Genomic DNA, 19,718 nt, shown 5'->3' on the forward strand with positions numbered 1-19,718 from the left:
GAAAATAATTATTAAGTTAGAAATCTACACCCAGTGAAAATATCTTTCACTTTCAAGTACTATGAACAAACAAAAACATAATTTCCTACCAGGAGATTCTCATTAACATGAATAGTGGGCACACAGATAGTTGTTTTATTATTATTCTACAGATAACAGCAAAAAAAGGGAAAATCCAGCATTTGCTTTTTATAATATACATATATTTCTCTTTTTTAAAAGACTTTATTTATCTATTTGAGAGAGAGGGCACAAGTGGTGGAGCAGGAGAAGCAGACTGTCCGTGAAGTGGGGAGCCTGATGCAGGGCTTAATTCCAGGACTCTGGGATCATGACCTAAGCTGAAGGCAACCACTTAACCAACTGAGCCACCCAGTCGACCCAGAAAATCCAGTATTTGGATTAACGGCATCAAAGGATACTGCAATAAATTTAAGAGAATAAAGAATTAAGGAGGTAACTGGCCAAAATATTCAAGTTCCCAAGGCCTTCTTTGGTTGCAGATGTGTTTTCTAATTTAACCATGAACAAAAAACAATGGACAGAACACAGAAGATTCCTGAGCAACATGGGCGTATACATAATTACCACTGTTATATTTTTTTTTTTTTAAAATGTTTTTGCTTTTGCAAAGTTACCAGCAAATATACTTTACATAGTCAGTGGTTCAAAGAAAGTACTTTCCCACTGCTCTCCCCACTCCTTTCCCAATCCAGGTGCAATGGTTTTAGGAGACTTATCTTTCTTCTCTATATTCCTGAATCTATATTGTATTGCTACTTCTTCATTTTTCAGTTTTAAGATCATCAATGGAATTCTCACCATGGATTTACCTCTATTTCCTGAACCTGGCTCCACCACTCACACTTGATATATGTTGTATCCCTTCCATCGTTCCATGTAGGGAGGGACCAGAAAAGAAGTGTTATCATTTAACTACTAGGTGGCAGGAATGTGGGGTTTACTGCACTTCTTTCTGATGCTGAAATATTTTGTAAACTCCAAAAAGAAATGAGAGAGGACCAAATTTGGGGATTGTGAAAATTTTGTTTTACAGCTTTGTGATTTCCTGACACAACAGATGTGCCTACTCTAACAATTCCAAGAGAAGTCAATTGACAAAATAATTATTACTAAAACTCAGTTAACTCTCATCAAAGATACGATCTTCTATAAATATTTACTTTGGAACTAATATACTGGCCATTGAATTTCAGATAAAGAACCTAATACAGTCAGAATTTAAACAAAAACATTTATTTTTTTAAAGATTTATTTATTTATTTGACAGAGAGAGAACAAGCAAGGGTAACAGCAAGCAGAGGGAGAGGGAGAAGCAGAGATTTGGGGCTTGATCCCAGGACCCTAGGATCATGACCTGAGCTGAATGCAGACACTTAACCAAGTGAGCCACCCAGGTGTCCCAAAACAAAAGCATTAATAATCAATTATATGGTAAGGAAAATAAGAGTTATATAAATTAGGCAGGAAAAATACTAAACTTGTCAGCTATCCTTGTCAGAGCAAGAGTGTTCCTGCTTATAATATCCCATTTTTTAAAAGACTATTATTTATTTATTTATTTATTTATTTATTTGAAAGAGAGAGAGAACATGAGCGAGCTAGGGGGAAGAGGGCAGAGGAGGAGAGAGAGGGACAAGCAGACTCCATGCTGAGCAGAGGGCCCTACCTGAAGCTCAATCTCATAACCCTGAGATTACATACAACCTGAGCCAAAATGAAGAGTCAGGCCCTCAAATAACCAACCCATTCAGGCACCCTTGTTCCTGCTTATAAACTTCTATTAATAAATCCTTCATTCTCTTTATTCTTCCAACATGAAATTGTCCTACTATGGATTTCAAGATTGGGTATGCATAAAATTTCCATATAATAAAGTACATATCACAAAACTTTGAGAGAATATTCAAGTAGAAGCAGCTTGATTGTATAAATTTGCCTCCCTGCAATCTTTCTGATCCTCTATCATCCAACTGAAAGAGAGCAGCTGCAAAAGTCATCATTACAACAGCTTTGGTCTTTTAATGTTGCCCATGGCCGCAATTCTGCAACTCCTCACAATTGACACACAAGAGCCAGATGAGAATGCACTGGTCTGTAATCTGTAGAGGTATACAAGTGTCACTATTGTAATCATTCCCAGCTACCATGATCTTGAATAAGAGTTTAAGGAGTTTAAAGATTTATAAATAGTCTTTTAAAAAGAACAGTATTTAGATATTTAATTAATTGTGTAAAGGCAATGGGTATCAGCTACAAAAAGATAGCCAAAATACGTTATAACTTTAACACTTAAATTATCAGCTTATCCATTCTAATTCCCAAATAAACAGATGTAAAGAGGAAAAAATAGTCTTAATTACTTTAAGCAAACTGTAAAATTAGATAGCCACTGTAATGCAAACAAAAAAGCAGCATGTGTTATAGTAATATGGTCCAAGGACTCATGCAGAGAAATATGGCTGAAATGGCTTTTCACACTTCTATAGTTTAATTGTATTATGAGAACTGTCTAAGAGTCACAAAATAGTTTTATCAAACACTAACGAGCTTAAGTTTCTAAACTTCAGAGATATTTTACCTATAAGAAATTTGATTTTAAGGGAGCCTGGGTGACTCAGTGGGTTAAAGCCTCTGCCTTCGGCTCAGGTCATAATCTCAGGGTCCTGGGATGGAGCCCCGCATCGGGCTCTTTGCTCAGCAGGGAGCCTGCTTCCCTCTCTCTCTCTCTGCCTGCCTCTCTGCCTGCTTGTGATCTCTCTGTCAAATAAATAAATAAAATCTTAAAAAAAAAAAAAAGAAATTTCATTTTAAAATAAAGCAACTGTCTGAAAGAAAAGATTCATGGAAGAGAACATTATGTCATTGTAATTTACCAAACCAATGACAGAATCTGAAAAATCTCTAAGAAAAATATAGTTTTTTAAGCTTCTTGTTCTGAATCACTGATTAATGATCAATATCTCCAAAACTGAATGCTTATTAAAAGAAAACCAGTACAGAAAAGATACTGTGATTATTACCAGTAAAAGTGCAAGGGTCATATTACAACAGAAAAAGTATGAAAAACAGCTATCAATGGAGTAACATTTCAAAATTATGAGTAATTATCTCTTTTATTCTTCTTAGCATATGGCACTTGTCCAATACAACTTGGCTACAGAGGTGATCAGAATTTATTCTAAAATAAATATAAGAAAAATGCACTCTTTAATAATCAATTTTAAAATGGAAAACAGATATATGCAAAAGATAAAAGTTTATAAACCAAGCTAAGAGCCTGAGATTTAATAAATTTATCTATCTTATCCTTTAGCATGTCAATAATGAGGCCTGGAGGATTCAAACTATAGTTTTACTCTACAATATAAAGAATTCCTTTTTCTAACCTTAAGGCTTAGCTGCTTGGTTGTAATTAAGAGAAGGAATGGTTAAAGTAAAATTTTTCTTGCCAGTCAAAAAAATTTGGAGATAAAAGGAGAAATAAACTTTTAAAATATGTATCCTAAGGGGGACAGTGTATTAGCTAAGTGAGAATAATACCAAAAGTGTAATTTTGATTCTGAAAAGAAATGATCTCAGGGCACCTGGGTGGCTCAGTAATAGGGCACTTGCCTTTGGCTCAAGTTGCCATCCGGGGTCCTGGGACTGAGCCCAGGGTCCGGCTCCCTGGTGACCAGGAAGCCTGCTTCTTCCTCTCCCATATCCCCTGCTTGTGTTCCCTCTCTCCCTGCCTCTCTCTCTGTCAAATAAATAAAATCTTTTTTTAAAAAAATGATCTCTCCACCTGTCCCTGCCACCAAATATTATTATATTAATATGGCCATGTTATACGATCAGTAAGAGATCTTGTGTTTAAGCTTTTCCAAAATGTTCTTAATTCTTATGTGGTGTGAACCCTGTGGTAGAAGCCAGTAGGCCTGCCAGGGCCAGAATGAAGGTTATGGCAAAAACTCAGAGACATGTAGGCAGAGAGGACTGAGGGGTGACCTGCTCAGGAAGAAGAAAATAAATGTCTGATACTCCACTGAACACTAAGTGGAAAGAACAGATCAAGGGTTCATCAGCCATTCTTCAGGATTGGTGGCCTAAAGAAGACTAAGTGAATAGGTAGAGAAGGGCCTCACACCGTAAATCAGAAAAGACAGAAGACATTATGTAGAAAGATCTCAACTTTTCCTCGTAATGTGGGGTCCTGTAAGCCATACTCTTCCTTTAATTCATATAGGGACTATCTCAAGGAGATAAGCAAGCATATAGGGAATGAGGGCTGTTATTCAAAAGAAGGTAGGTACAAACCAGAGAAACTGTTTAAATTATTGGGTCAAACTAAGGTTTAAAACAAATTGGTTACCTAGTTAAAAATCTTCCTTAAATTAATGAAGAACATGAACTCAGCTATGGATAAATAGCCAAATATTCTCCACATGTCTCTAGTTACAATTTGGGTGAATTTACCACCATAAGAATTCCAAAAGTTAGAAGAAATACAGAAGTTAACTATCAACTATATATGTGTGCGTTATACACTGAATACATACGCATGTTCTTTCTCACACAAATCTCACAGGTGCTTGCACTCTCTCTGTCTCTCTCTCTCTCACACACACACATACTCCATAAAATTTTTCCCATCCTATTAGAAAGAAAATTTAGGCAATGGAAGTTATATCCTATAAGAAAGGATAAGACATTTTTAGCTCATTTCCCAGTCTAACTTAAAGTATACCCAACTGAAGTACTGCGTGGGGGGGAGACAAAGATTTATTCTAAATGAGTTCTAATTTGTTCATTTGACTTGATTTTCTGTAGAAAAGTAGACAAAATGTTTTCCTAAAATGATTATTAAAAAAGAACAAATACTCCTGCTTCTACAAAGGTAAGCAAGGTGAGGAAATGAATCAAGTAGGAATATCTGTTATTTTCTGAATTGTCCTCAATTCTGGGGGAGAGCTAGGAGACTTCTTTTACCTCAACACCAGCACCCTTTCACAAAAGAAATCAGCTTACATTTCATTAAATACAGTAATGTATTTATGTTTCTGCTAATTTAAAATATCATTTTTTTCTTTCAGTAACCTAATGTGCATAATTTTTCCACATTGAAATACTAATTTGAGATTCTCAAAATCACATTTGGTTGTAAACATTCAATAAATTATAGTTAACAACCTTCATGAAAGTCCTTTTTATACATCTATACATCAAATGAAAATAAACTTCATATAAGTACACAGGTTAACAAAGAGAGCTCGTATATTTTACATGTTTTTAAACCCAAGGAGTCTTACAAAGAGAAATATATGGATTTTTAAAAAAACCTTTTAATTTCATTCTCTATGTATGACTGAATGTACTTCATTCATGTCCACAAAAATCACTATTAACTTCTTCAGATATTAGTGTGAAAACAGGATGACACAGAAATCAGAGGTTTAGTTAAAACTTATACTTTATTATATCTTTAGCAATGTATAAAAATTAAATTTTGGAAAGTATTTATACTAGCACCCATATGTTGGGAACTTCAAAAATTAGCTACTTTTATCATTTGGATTCTAAGACAAAGAAAGAGGAAAAAAATAAAACATAAAATAGCTCTTTTTGTGAAGTTTTAAAAAACAAGAAAAATTTCCTGGTAAAATTACAATAAAAACACAAAACAATATAGCCTTCTTACTGGGCAGCTACCTATTATGTTTAACAGACTTAAAACAAAATGTGTCAAAGATCAAGAGTAAGTTATCTGATATGTCAAGTGCATAAGGTCAAAGGTAAAATTTTATTAGGTCAGAGGTGATATAAATAAAATCTTACATGTCAAAGAAGAAGGGTCACAGACAAGGTGTATATAACATAAAGACATCACAGATGACAAGTAATAACTTTAAGTAGAACAAGTATGTTTACTATAGATACCTTCACTGATTAAAAATGAAACTTCCACATGAGTAAATATAAAATTGCTTTACTATATCACATAATTCATATGCTATATTGCATGCTTGTTTTCAAGAAGAAAGGACTATTACCAAGAATAACTACATGAATTAAGTGAGAACTTAAAGAAAATTTAATTCCCTTGAGCTGAAATAGTACACAAAATAAACACATCAACCAAATCTCAAATCAAAACAGCTAAACAGCAGGCTATGCTGTAATAGCTACAAAAGTTGGATAATACTGCACATTTTTCTTCCAAATTGCATAAACTACTCTTTCCTTCTCAACTTTTCTCATTGAAGTAAAACACATAAAATTTAGATTTCAATTTATATAACAGCAATACTCCAGAAAAGTTTTAAACAATTTGTTATAAATTAAATAATGTATTTTTTAATTAAAAGAACTTAATTACAAATAATTTTTATAAATTGAAGAATTTCATTTGTAATAGAATAATTAAATTCTAACTAATGAAAGCAATTTAAGATTTTTTTCTAACTGGCATACACACACACGACTCTAGTTCTAAACAACAAACTTAAATAGTGAACGGGGATAATTACATGAATGATTCAAGTAAAAAAAAATCCTTATTATTCACTCTTAAAATATCTGTACAATTTGAGTAAAGGACAAAAAATTATTTGATTAATTTTTAATTAATAGATGATTAATTATATGTTTTATTAATAATACCTAAAGCCATTCTGTATAACCTTTCAGTTCAACTCAGCTCAATGAGCCTTTATTAAATACCTTACTCTATGTCAAGCATTTTGTTAAACAATGGATATATAGGAATTAAACATTAGGAGACTTCCAACACCAGCTACAGTGAACTGGCTTATATTGGACTATCTTCCAACTCAAAACGTTGCACAAAATATATAAAATATCAATTTGAAGGCATTAAAGAACAGCTAACAGAGCCAGGACTTGAGAGACCATGATCCCTAAAAGAAAGGAAGCACATGAAATGAGCTCCACATCTACTCTGGACTTTTCCTTAAGGGCTTATGCCTATTTTTGACATGGGAGAACACTGCAAGCTGAAAGTAGCAGCCTTACTGAGCTAAAGAGGGAGAACTTGGTTTTGAGCTGCCGAAGTGACTGGAAATTGAGGGGGTAATCCTCAAAAGGAGAAAATCACAGAGAAGTAAGCCCAATAACTGTGTGCAATTTCCCTTCAAGCATGAGTCATGTCCAGAAACTTGAAAGAAAAGAGTGGCTTCGGTGCTCCTACCTCACTAAGATTTATTGATTTATTAAGAAGCAGCCACAAAATGCCCTGTGTTTCCTGACAGTATTCAATCCAGACCAAAGCCCCAAATCCTTGAATCCTTCCCTCCCAGATGAAATTACCTAGCACAAGCCCAAATCCTGTAAGTCCTTTCTAACACCTTATTGAGAAGCTCCATAACGCTCCACAATGTGCATTTTCCATTCTTTTAATAAATTAATAAAACCCAATTTTATTCAACTACAGATGTGTTCCTTATGGTCTTTGCCTAGAAAGCACTGAAAAAAGCTAAGACAAAGAATGAACTATAGCTTCATACAAACATTAAACATCAATCTCACGTTAGGGATGGGTGAAAGTAACCAGATACAAAAAGTTCATGCTCACTGATACTGTGTAAGTAAAGCTCCAGAACAGACAAAAGTAACTAATGGCAGTAGAGTCAGAGACTAGTTACCTTTTGGGGACACGTCTGGCACAGAGCATGAGAGACCCTTCTGTGGTACAAGAAATAATCTGTATCTATATATGATTGAAACATATGTAAAAATTAATCAAGCTATATATTTGAAATTTGTGTACTCTTAATATATGTTAAGAGTACATATATTAACATATATTAAGAGTACACAAAGGAGCGGGGGAGGAGTTAAACACACACATGTAGGTATACACAGGTACTGCCCTCAAAGAACCACAATAACCTTTCCTGGGCATCTTAACAGATGCTCGACAAACACGAATGTCTCATCTTTGAGTAGCTTTAGAAATGAGCTATTACAAATAGAACCAACATCATAGATTAGCAATGTCATCCACGTCTAGATAACAGCTGATTGTAAAATATTTATAAAAATATTTGTATAAATCTAAATTCCATTACAAACAATTATAGGTAGATAAATAATGCATTTCTGAAAACTTCTACATACTGTATTTATACAAAAGCTATCCATTTGACATTTATATTGTTAACTATTTTATAAGAAATGTAGAGCATCACTAAACAATTCTTTCCTTTACTATTTTTTAAATTTAAATTCAATTAGCCAAAACATAGTACATCATTAGTTTCAGATGTAGTGTTCAACAATTCCTCAGTTGCGTGCAACACCCAGCGCTTATCACATCACGCGCCCTCCTTAATAATGTTCCCCACCCAAAGTACCCCATCCTCTTCTTAAGCAACCCTCAGTTTGCTTCCCACAGTTAAAAGTTTCTCAGGGTTTGTCTCCCTCTCTTGACTTCTTCCCATCTAGTTTTCCTTCCCTTCCCTTATGATCCTTTGCACTGTTTCTTATATTCCACATTTGAGTTTAAAACCGTATGATAATTGCCTTTCTCCAACTGGCTTATTTCACTTAGCATAAAACCCTCCAGTTTCTTTGATATTAAAATTTCAAAATACAATAGCATTTTTTGCACTGAAATTATATAAATAACAGTATTACATTCTTATTCCTATGTTTGTTAAAATGTACACTAAAGTGACACATTTAAATACTATATTTTAGTCATTATTAAATGTTATAGTTGTTTTTTTTTTTTAAAGATTTTATTTATTTATTTTTTTTGGACAGACAGAGATCACAGGTAGGCAGAAAGGCAGGCAGAGAGAGAGGGAAGCAGGCTCCCCGCTGAGCAGAGAGCCCGATGTGGGGCTCGATCCCAGGACTCTGGGATCATGACCTGAGCTGAAGGCAGAGGCTTTAACCCACTGAGACACTCAGGCGCCCCAAATGTTATAGTTTTAAATAATCACATATGAACATGCAATTCTTCATAATAAAAGAACACATATTAGATATTCAATAAATATGTGTAAATGAATAAAAGTAAAGCTTACCACTTCTTCATCTGAAAGTTCACGCCCTTGGATGCTGCTATTCTCTCTCACAGCTTGCTGGTGTTTTTTTCCTTTAATGTGGCTAAAAAGATACACCTCTGAAGAGATCTAAAAGCATAAGATCAAAGCAGCTGTAATCAACATATAATTGTATCTAATTGTAAATATTACATATTGAAGCCAAGTTGAGATCACTCTAGCCTTTACATACTAGGCTTACAAATATTTTCTTTAAAACACACTTCTGAGAATCCTCTAGAAGATACATGGTCAAAAAAAACATGCTTTTGTAGCCAATCTTAACAGGATATAATTTCTTCTAAGTATTAAAGTTCAAGTTTCAGCACTAAAAATGCTCTTTTCCTTTTTTGTTTCCAGTACCCAGAAATACTGCTTGGGCTAACAATTAAGCAGGTATACAGCCATTTCAGCAGCAACTGCTTGCATTGGCATTTTGCACTGCTACTCCTAAATGCCAATACTATTTTTCTAGTACTTACCTTGCATAAAAATCATGACAGAAATCCATGGTATGCATCAGATGCCTTAGTATGAATTTTAAAAGACTGGGAGAATATATTTCCATAGTTTAATAAAATTTAGTAATAAATTCTATCATCACAATATTAATAATGACAACCTACCAGGACATTGCAGAGCGAACATTGCTTCTTTCTTTCATAAGGGGTCAGTTTGGGGGCATAATCAGTATTTGCATGCCTCCCACTGCTTAACTCAGCAGCTTTTTCTTTTCTTTGTTCAATCTGTTCCATGTGCCTTCGAATGCTTTCATCATGCTGTGAATGAAGTCAAAGTGTGAAAATAGAAAAAATTATCCAAATTATACTGAGAACTTGAAAAAACAGTATTTTCATTGAATTTTCTAGAACAAAAGAATGTCTTAATTCAGCGTTAACTTGAACACCAAGAATAAGAATTTACATAAAGCCCTTCAATATCCCCTGCATGCACAAAAGTGTCTCCTAAAGTGTGCTTCATAGAACTATACCATGGGAGAATACTAAGCATTTTGTGGAAACAAAACAAAAATGTATTTTCAAATACATTTCAAAAATGCTAAATTAGGAGTGCCTGGGCGGCTCAGCTGCTTAAGCAAAAGGCTTTGGCTCAGGCCATGATCCTGGAGTCCTGGGATCAAGTCCCGCATCAGGCTCCCTGCTCAGCAGGAAGTCTGCTTCTCCCTCTGACCCTCTCCCCTCTCATGCTCTCTCTCTTACTCTTTCTCTCTCAAATACATAAATAAAATCTTAAAAATTAAAACACTAAATTAAAGCTAAACAGGTTTTAAAAATAGAACTATTCTAGTATGTTTCTGTGCTCTATGACTCAATTAAACCTAGCTTATACTAAGAAACATATTACACATATATGTGACTATAATACACTTTTGAGAAGCACTTTGGGAAACACATTGGGAAATGCTGACCCATGTGGGAAGACTAAGCTTATCCTCACAGCAGACAAAACCCATCATGATGCAGGCCTCTATCCACATTAACTCTACACCATACCATTTCTGGCTGTTATACACTTGCAGTGACTTCCCCCCAAAACAAAAGAAAAACCAAGCTTAAAAAGAACTACAATTCCAGACTTCTGACTTCATGCTCATGCTTTTTCATATGACTGGAAATATCATCCAACCAACCTACCTATTCTCCTATTAATTAAACTCCTCTCTCTTTCAACTCGGAAGTTTATCTCTAAAATGTTTCCCCTGACTTCTGAAACCCTTCATGTTAGACTAAGTGTCTTCATCTGTACTTCCATAGCATGCCAAGTACACCTCTATCCATATGGAAATTATCAGCATCTGAATTTTACACTAGATTAAGAGTTTCTTGAAACTTGGGATCATGACTTACTCATCTCTGTACCCCATAACTCCCACAAAGCTCAATAAATTTTTGCTGCATTAAATTGAAATGAATGATAAAAGTTCCAGGACTACATAAATAATACAATATGGTCCTCTACCTTATGGAATTTTCTATCTCCGCGCGAAGCCAATGTGTAAATAATTGTTAAACAGTGTGAAATATACTGCTAGAAACTATATTCCTAATGCTAAGCATATTCCAGAAAATAGCAGTTTATCATAATTTCCCAAGTTACAACTGCACAATTCACAAGCACTGAAGAGCAAGTGAAACAATTTACACTAATCATCTTCTAGTTTATTTGTAAATGATTGAAAGTATGAATATCAGAAGCCAAATAGTAATGCCTTCATGTCACTGACAAACTAGTTAGTAAAAAACAAGAAATGTTAGAATTCCCTTAATTATTCTCTACATTGTTTTATCTTATTAAAATAAATTTAGTTTTTAGATAGTTGAGTTAGAAGTGATCATAACCAAATCATGTCTCATTACCTAAATATTAAAAATACAAACTAATTAAAAAATTTTCACAATTCCATAAATAAAAGATTTAATCTTATGCTCCACTGAAAGCTCTAGAATTTCAAATTAAAATTATCATATCCTTACCTTGAGCTGAATTTTTTTCTGTAGCTCTTCCATTGCTTCTTGTTGAGCAGCTGTGAGTGCAGCCAATCGTTCTTCCCTATCTCTGTAGAAAAATAGTAAAAATTATAAATTCAACTACTTGGAATAACAAATTTCATGAGATTAAAAAAATACAACTGGGGGGATGCCTGGGTGGCTCAGTTGGTTGGACGACTGCCTTCGGCTCAGGTCATGATCCCGGAGTCCCGGGATCAAGTCCCGCATCGGGCTCCCAGCTCCATGGGGAGTCTGCTTCGCTCTCTGACCTTCTCCTCGCTCATGCTCTCTCTCTCTCACTGTGTCTCTCTCAAATGAATAAATAAAATCTTTAAAAAAAAATACAACTGGGATATATACGCTTATATATTCTAAAGAGTTATTATTTTTAAATTTTTTTCCTTTATTTTCTATTTTTTCAGCGTAACATTATTCATTATTTTTGCACCACACCCAGTGCTCCATGCAATCCGTGCTTTCTCCAATACCCACCACCTGGTTCCCCCAACCTCCCACCCCCCCACCCCTTCAAAACCCTCAGATTGTTTTTCAGAGTCCATAGTCTCTCATGGTTCACCTCCCCTTCCAATTTCCTTCAACTTCCTTCTCCTCTCCATCTCCCCTTGTCCTCCATGCTATTTGTTATACTTTTATGAGTGCCTAATCCCCAAATATACTGCTCAATAAATGTTTAAGAAGCAACACAAATTCTTAATTATAAAATAGGTTATAGTTATAAAAATAGGTTTCTGGACCCACACTAAGTATGGGTTCAAACAAAGCTCTCATTTAAATATGTATGTTGAAAACCTATTTTTCTCTGAAAACAAAACAAAACAAAACACTAAAACCACAAGAAATGAACAGAAAAGGCATAGACTCACAAAGACAAAAGTAACAGCAAAGGAAACAATCACAAATTATGAGACATACAAAAAAGTATGACCAGGCTTTGAAAAAAGCAGTCAGTTGAAACTGTCTCTGAATGAGGCTATATCGTATATTTAGTAGACAAAGACTACAAAACAGCTGTTACAAATATGTTCAAAGAATTAAAAAAAAGTATGCCAAACTAAAGAAAAATATTATGACAATGATTCAACAAATAGGGAAACTCCACAGAGAAATAAAAAAGTAAAAAAAAAAAAAAAGACAACTTTCCAATAAAAGGAATCAAGAATCTTTAAACAACTAGCTGATTCTACGGGTGGAGTAGAGAAAACACAAGATGAGTATGGACGATCCTGCAGTGCCAGAAGGGCAAGAAGGTGCTCAAAAAATAAAATGATGAAGTATGTTGAAGGCACACAGGGGCTGAAAGAAAGAGCTCCCAACATCTAAACCTAGAACACTTTGAGCAACAAAATAATACTGGTTTATAGCACAGTGTATAAAATAAATATCCATAAGTCCACACTGACATTTAAAAAAGAATTTAATAACTAAGTAGGAGAGAACAGACAAATGTCCTGTTACAGAAGAACTGCAAATAATTTACGTAGGAATACTCCTCCCAAGGAGGTAAAATTCCCTATCTTTTCAGTATTGGTTAGGCTTAGTGGCTTGCTTCCAGGGAAGATAGCATAGAAAAAATTTTAGAGTAACTATACAGTGGAGAAATCTGACAAACACTACCTTAGCCGAGATCAAGGTTAAAAAAATTAGTGATAAGTCAAATTGACAGCATGAACCTTTGACATGTTATGAATGGTAATGCATAGTTATTTCTGTGTTCTTCCTTCCAAAAAGTTGTAACATCAATCTAACCAGGAGAAGGACATCAGACAAGTCTACCTGAGGGACATGCTACAATATACCTGACCACTATTCAGAACTGTCAAGGTCATCAAAACTATGTGCAGCTTGAGAAAATGTGACAAATCAGAGATGCCTGAAGAGAAATGACAATTAAATATCTGAACAAATAAAAGCCAAACACTTCCCAAACTTGATTGTACAGAACTGAATAATCATGAATAGAACCAACCTAGACAAATCATAGTCTGATTACAGACAAACAGAAAATTCAAAGAGCAGGAAAGAAAAAGCAATTCCCCCATACAGAGGAAAATCAAAATAATTAATGGCTAACTTCTGTATCAGAAAAAATAGAAGTTAAAAGATTCAAAATAGTGAAAACAAAAAAGAACAAAACCAGGAACACTGTACCCAAAAAAACTATCATTTAAAATGAAGGAAAATGTCAAGTATACTACAATAACAAAAATTTTTAAAACCAAAACCAAAATGAAGGCAAAATATTCCCAGATAAGCAAATGCAAGATAATTGAATGACAGCAAAACTCTCTTACAAGAAATATTGAAAGAAACCCATGTAGCTAAAAAGGAGTTATGCCAAAAAGTAACCTGAATCCACAAAAGAAATGAAGTACCCCAGAAATGGTAAATATGTTAATAAGTATAAAGGAACATAAAAATACATTTTCTCTCTTATTCTAATTTTTTTGAAAAATGTGGCACTATATAAAGAGATAATATAACACTACATTGTTGAATTTATTACATATGTAGGTATACTTTATGTGATGAGGGAAAGGCTACAGAACTATAATGAAACAAAGTTGCTCTATTTTACAAAAATTAAGTTAGTTTTAATCAAAAGTAGATCATTTTAAGTCAAAATATTATAATAAAGAGAGGAACTACTAAGCAAAACTAAAATAAGAGTTTAAAAATAAGGAGAAAGAGATGCCTGGTGGGTAGGTGAGGCAGTTAAACATCTTGATCTTGGCTCAAGGCATGATCTCAGGCTCGTGGGATCAAGCCTGATGTCAGGCTCCCTGCTAAGTGGGGAGTCTGCATCTTTCCCTCTCTCTCTCTGTCCCTTCCCCTGCTTGTGCTCTTTCTCAAATAAATAAATAAATCTTTGAAAAAATGAAGAGAAAAATTTAAATTATGCACTAAAAAGTATTAACAAAAAAGGCAGTAGTAAGAGAGAACAAATAAACCCTTCAGATATATAGAAAATAAGTATCAAAGTAGAAGATATAAATGTGATCATATCAATAATTACATTCAATGAGAATGGACTAAACACATTAATCAAAGGGCAGAAATTAGAATAGATGGAAAAGGAAACCTCAACTATATTTAGTCTATGAGAGACACAGTTGAAGTAAAAAGACAAAAAAGGATGAAAGTAGAAGGACAGAAAAAGATATATCATATAAATAATGACAATAGAGATACTTAAAAGAGGAAAAATGTTGACTTTAAGGCAAGAAATATTTTTTAAAAGTCAAAGAGGAACATTTCATAATGATGAAAGAGTCAATACCTCAGGAAGATATCATATGCCTATAACACTAAGGCACCAAAATACATAAATCAAAAACTGTCAAAACTAAGATATAAATGGACAATTCAAAAATATTTGGAAATTTCAACAACCATCTATCAAAAATTAATAAAACAAAACAGAAAACCAATAAGCATACAGAATTCTAGACAAAACAATCAACTAAGTTAACTGACTTTTAAAGAACACTCCATCCAACAACAGAATACAAATACTTTTACAAGGGCATACAGGACCCTTCTCTAGGATAATCTACACCCAAGGTTATAAAATAAGTCTCAATGAATTTAAAATTTAAAAATGAATTTAAAATTTACACAAATTTAAATTTACACAAAGTATATTCTTTGACTACAAAAGATTAGAAAATGACAGAAAATTGGGGATATCCCCAAGTACTTAGAAACTAAACAAAATGATTCTAAATAACTCATGGATCAAAAAATCATTAAAGAATTTAAAAATATCTTTAATTGGGAAGAGGGAGGAAAGATGGCGGAAAAGTGGGAGATCCATATTTCATATGGTCCCTTGAATTCAGCTAGATGTCTACCAAATCATTCTGAATACCTGAATTTAACCTCAGATCTAAGAAAAGAACTGCTGCAATTCTACAAACAGAAAAGTGACCACTTTTTGCAAAGTAAGAGGTGCAGACACAGGAATCTAAGGGGATATATCAGAAGATAAACCACGGGAAGTGGGGAGAGCCTTTGTAAGCCGGCCACTGGAAAGTGATAGAGCAGTGAAGTACAAAATCGTAAGCTTTAGAAGTCTGCTCCTGTAAAAGAATGTCCCTGCCTGAAGGGTGCTCAGGTGATGAAATGGCCCAGACTGTAGGTGGGACAGTGTGGTCTCGGATCCCCAGGGTCACAGAAAGAATGAGGATGCCTGAGTGTGGCAGAGTTCCCAAGCATTGCAGAAGGAAGCTGGCTACAATTAGCAAGCCCCAGAGAAGCCTCTCGGCTAAGTGTTGTCATAAACCATGAACCATGGCATAATCAGGTGACAGGTCTCTGAGAAGGGGCCCAGCAACAACTTCTGGGAGATCTGGCTCCTTCCCCCCAGAGTAGCGGCAAAGGTGTGCACAGGATAGGGCAAACACTTCCTGAGCAGGAGCCCAGCCAGTGGCAGGGCATAATGAGATACCCTTCCCCACCCTCAGGATTGGTGTGTCTGTGCCTGCAGGAGTCTGTGGAGTCGGTGCACAGGAAAGGGAATGACCACCTTTTCCTGAGGGTGCACTAAAGAGTGGGGGCCACAATCATTCAGTTCCAGACCTGGAGACTGAGGTGCTGCCATTTTTTTATTTCCATTCTCTAAAGCAATACAAAAAGCCTTCAGGGAACAAAAGCTATATAGAGCAAGCAGCTTACACGGAGCCCTGCCCTGGGGCAAGGGGTAATACAACTCTGCTAGGCAAAAACAGCTGCAAATCAGTGGAAGAGGCCCCACCCCCAGAAGACCTGCAGGATCCTCAGGAAAATACCAAGTTTACAGATCACTCATAAATGAAAAACTCCTATGCTAGGGTAAAACAGAACATAAAATCAGAGGTTTTTTGGCATAAGTCTTTATTTTTCCAGTTTAAATTTTTTTTCCTTTTTTTTTTCCTTTTCAACTAGTTTTTTTGTATCAACTCTTTTTTTAAGTCTTTTTTGAATTTTCATTTTTACATTTACATTTTATTGATACAACTTCATTTTTGGTTTCCATTCACTGTATTCTACTATGTATATATGTTTTGCATTCTTTACAATTTTTGGATTTAGTGTGTTATAACAAACCAAAATACATTCAGGACCAAGTGAATAACCCTGTTTTGTCCAACTGGGAGATTATATACTCCCTTCCACCTCCCTTTTTTTCTTTTCCTTTTCTTTTTTGGCTTGCAACCTATTTGATTTGTCTAATGTGTATTTTTTTTTGGGTTGTGGTTAATATTTTTTATTTTGTTTTCTCATCCATTCATTCTTCTCTGGGCAAAATGACTAGAAAGAGGAATTCACAACAAAAGAAAGAACCAGAGGTAATACTCTCTTGCTTCACATCTAATTGGTAGAGATATAAGTAAAATGTCAGAGATGGTATTCAGGATAACGATTATAAAGTTACTAGTTGCGCTTGAAAAAAGTATAAAAGACACTGGGGAATCTCTTAGTGCAGAATAAAATCTAACAGGCCAAAATGAAAAATGTTTTAACTGTGATGCAGTCTATAATGGATCCTCTAACAGCTAGGGTAAATGAGGCAGAAGAGTGAGTTAGTGACAGAGAAGACAAGATGATGGAAAGGAAGGAAACTGAAGAAAAGAGAGAAAAACAACTACCGGATCATGAGGGAAAACTTTGAGAAATGAGCAAAACCATAAAATGAAACAGTGTTAGAATTATTGGGGTCCAAAAGAAGTAAGAGAGAAGTACAGAAGGTATATTTGAGCAAATTATAGGTAAGAACTTCCTTAACCAGGGGAAGGAAACAGGCATTCAAGCCCAAGAGGCACAGAGAACTCCCCTCAAAATCAACAAAAATAGGTCGACATCATGACATATCATAGTGAAACCTGAAAAATACAAAAACAGAGACAGAATTCTGAAAGCAGCTCAGGAAAGAAGATAATTAACATACAAGGGTTGACACTTAGGCTAGGAGCAGACCTGTCCACAGAGACCTGGAAGGCTGGAAAGCCATAGCATGATATATTCAACACAGTAAATGAGAAAAATATGTAGCCAAGAAAACTGTCCAGAAAGGCTGTTATTCAGATTAGAAGGAGATAAAGATCTTCAAAATAAACAAAAACTAAAGGAGTTCATAAACTCTAACCTAGCTCCACAAGAAATATTAAAGGGGACACTGAGTGGGCAAGAGAGACTAAAAGTAAAGACTAGAAAGGAAGAGATAATCTATAGGAACAATGACTTTACAAGTAATACAATGGCACTAAATTCATATCTTTCAATAATTATCCTGAATGTAAATGAACTAAATGCTCCTATCAAAAGACACAGGATACCAGAATGGATAAAAAACAAAACAAAACAAACAAGACCCATTGATACGCTGCTTATAAGAGATTCATTTGACACCCAAAGATGACTCCAAATTGAAAGTGAGGGGGTGGAGAACAATTTATCATGCTAATGGACATCAAAAGAAAGCTAGAGAAGCTATCTTTATATGTCATCCTTATATCAGACAAACTAGATTTTATTTATTTTTTATTTCTTTTAAGATTTTATTTATTTATTTGACAGAGAGAGAGATCACAAGTAGGCAGAGAGAGAGAGGGAAGCAGGCTCCCCACGGAGCAGTGAGGCCAACGTGGGACTCGATCTCAGGACTCTGAGATCACAACCTGAGCTGAAGGCAGAGGCTTAACCCACTGAGCCACCCAGGCACCCCAAAAACTAGATTTTAAACTAAAGACTGTGATATAAGACGAAAAAGGACTCTACATCTTAATAAAGGGGCCTATCCAAGAAGAAGATCTAACAATTTTAAGTATTTATGCTCCAAATTTGGGAGTAGCCAAATATATAAATCAATTCACAACAAACTTAAAGAAACTCATTGATAATAATACAATAATAGTAGGGGATATTAACACCTCACTCACAGCAAAGGACACATCATCTAAGCAGAAGATCAACAAAGAAACAAAGGCTTTAAAAGACTCACTGGACCAGATGGACATAACATATATTCAAAGCATTTCTTCCTAAAGCAGAATATACATTCTTTTCGAATGCACATGAAACATTCTCCAGAATAGATCACATACTGGGTCACAAATCAGGCCTCAACTGGTAAGAAGAGACTGACATCATACCATGAATATTTTCAGACTACAATGCCATGAAACTTGGAAATCAAACACAAGAAAAAATTTGGAAGGAACACAAATACATGGAGGTTGAAGAACATCCTACTAAAGAATAAATGGGTCAACCAGAAAATTAAAGAAGAAATTTTAAAAAAAATACATGGAAGCCAATGAAAATGAAACTATGACAATCCAAAAACCACTGGGATGCAGCAAAAGCCATCCTAGGAGAGAAGTATATAGAAACACAGGACTTCCTCAAGAAACAAGGAAGTCTCACATACATAATCTAACATTACACCTAAAGTAGCCAGAAAAAGAACAGCAAATAAAGCCTAAATCCAGCAGAAGAGAAATAATAAAGATCAGAGCAGAAACCAATGAAATCGAATTAAAAAAAAAAAAAAGACAGTGGAACAGATCAACAAAATTAGGAGCTGTTTCTGTGAAAGAATAAACAAGATTGATAAACACTTCGGTAGATTTAGCAAAAAGAAGACAAAGGACCTAAATAAAATGATGAATGAAAGAGTAGAGGTCTTAACCAACACAAAAGAAATAGAAACAGTTATAAGAGAATATTATGAGCTCTCATATAGTAACAAATTAGGCAATCTAGACTAGGAAATGGATAAATTCCTAGAAACATATAAACTACCAGCACTGAAACAGGAAAAAATAGAAAGTCTGAACAGACCCATAACCAACAAAGAACTTAAATCAATAATCAAAAATCTCCCAACAAATAAGAATCCAGGGCCAGACTTGGGTTTCTAGGTGGCTCAGTCAGTTAAGTGTCTGCCTTTGGTTCGGTCATGATTCCTGGGTCCTGGGATAGAGCTCTGCATCAGGTTCCCTGCTCAGCAGAGAGTCTCCTTCTCCTTCTCCCTCTGTCTGCTGCTCCCCTTGCTTGTGCTCTGTCAAATAAGTAAAATCTTTAAAAACAAAACAATACAACAACAACAACAACAACAACAAAAAGAATCCAGGGC

At 34.8% G+C, this 19,718-nt stretch overlaps 1 protein-coding gene across 3 annotated transcripts in view; it reads right to left on the reverse strand.

Moving 5' to 3' along the window:
- SCAPER (S-phase cyclin A associated protein in the ER) overlaps positions 1 to 19,718 on the reverse strand; it is a 520,882-nt gene that overhangs the window by 319,895 nt on the left and 181,269 nt on the right. For all 3 annotated transcript variants that reach the window (XM_032342354.1, XM_032342353.1, XM_032342352.1), the window contains 3 exons: positions 11,567 to 11,648; positions 9,698 to 9,850; positions 9,054 to 9,161 (listed from right to left, as the gene is read on the reverse strand). In XM_032342354.1, coding sequence (XP_032198245.1) covers positions 9,054 to 9,161; positions 9,698 to 9,850; positions 11,567 to 11,648 — 343 coding nt within the window. The remainder of the gene's footprint in view (positions 1 to 9,053; positions 9,162 to 9,697; positions 9,851 to 11,566; positions 11,649 to 19,718) is intronic.

This window comes from Mustela erminea, chromosome 5 (assembly GCF_009829155.1).
Source record: "Mustela erminea isolate mMusErm1 chromosome 5, mMusErm1.Pri, whole genome shotgun sequence".
Taxonomy (NCBI): Eukaryota; Metazoa; Chordata; class Mammalia; order Carnivora; family Mustelidae; genus Mustela; species Mustela erminea.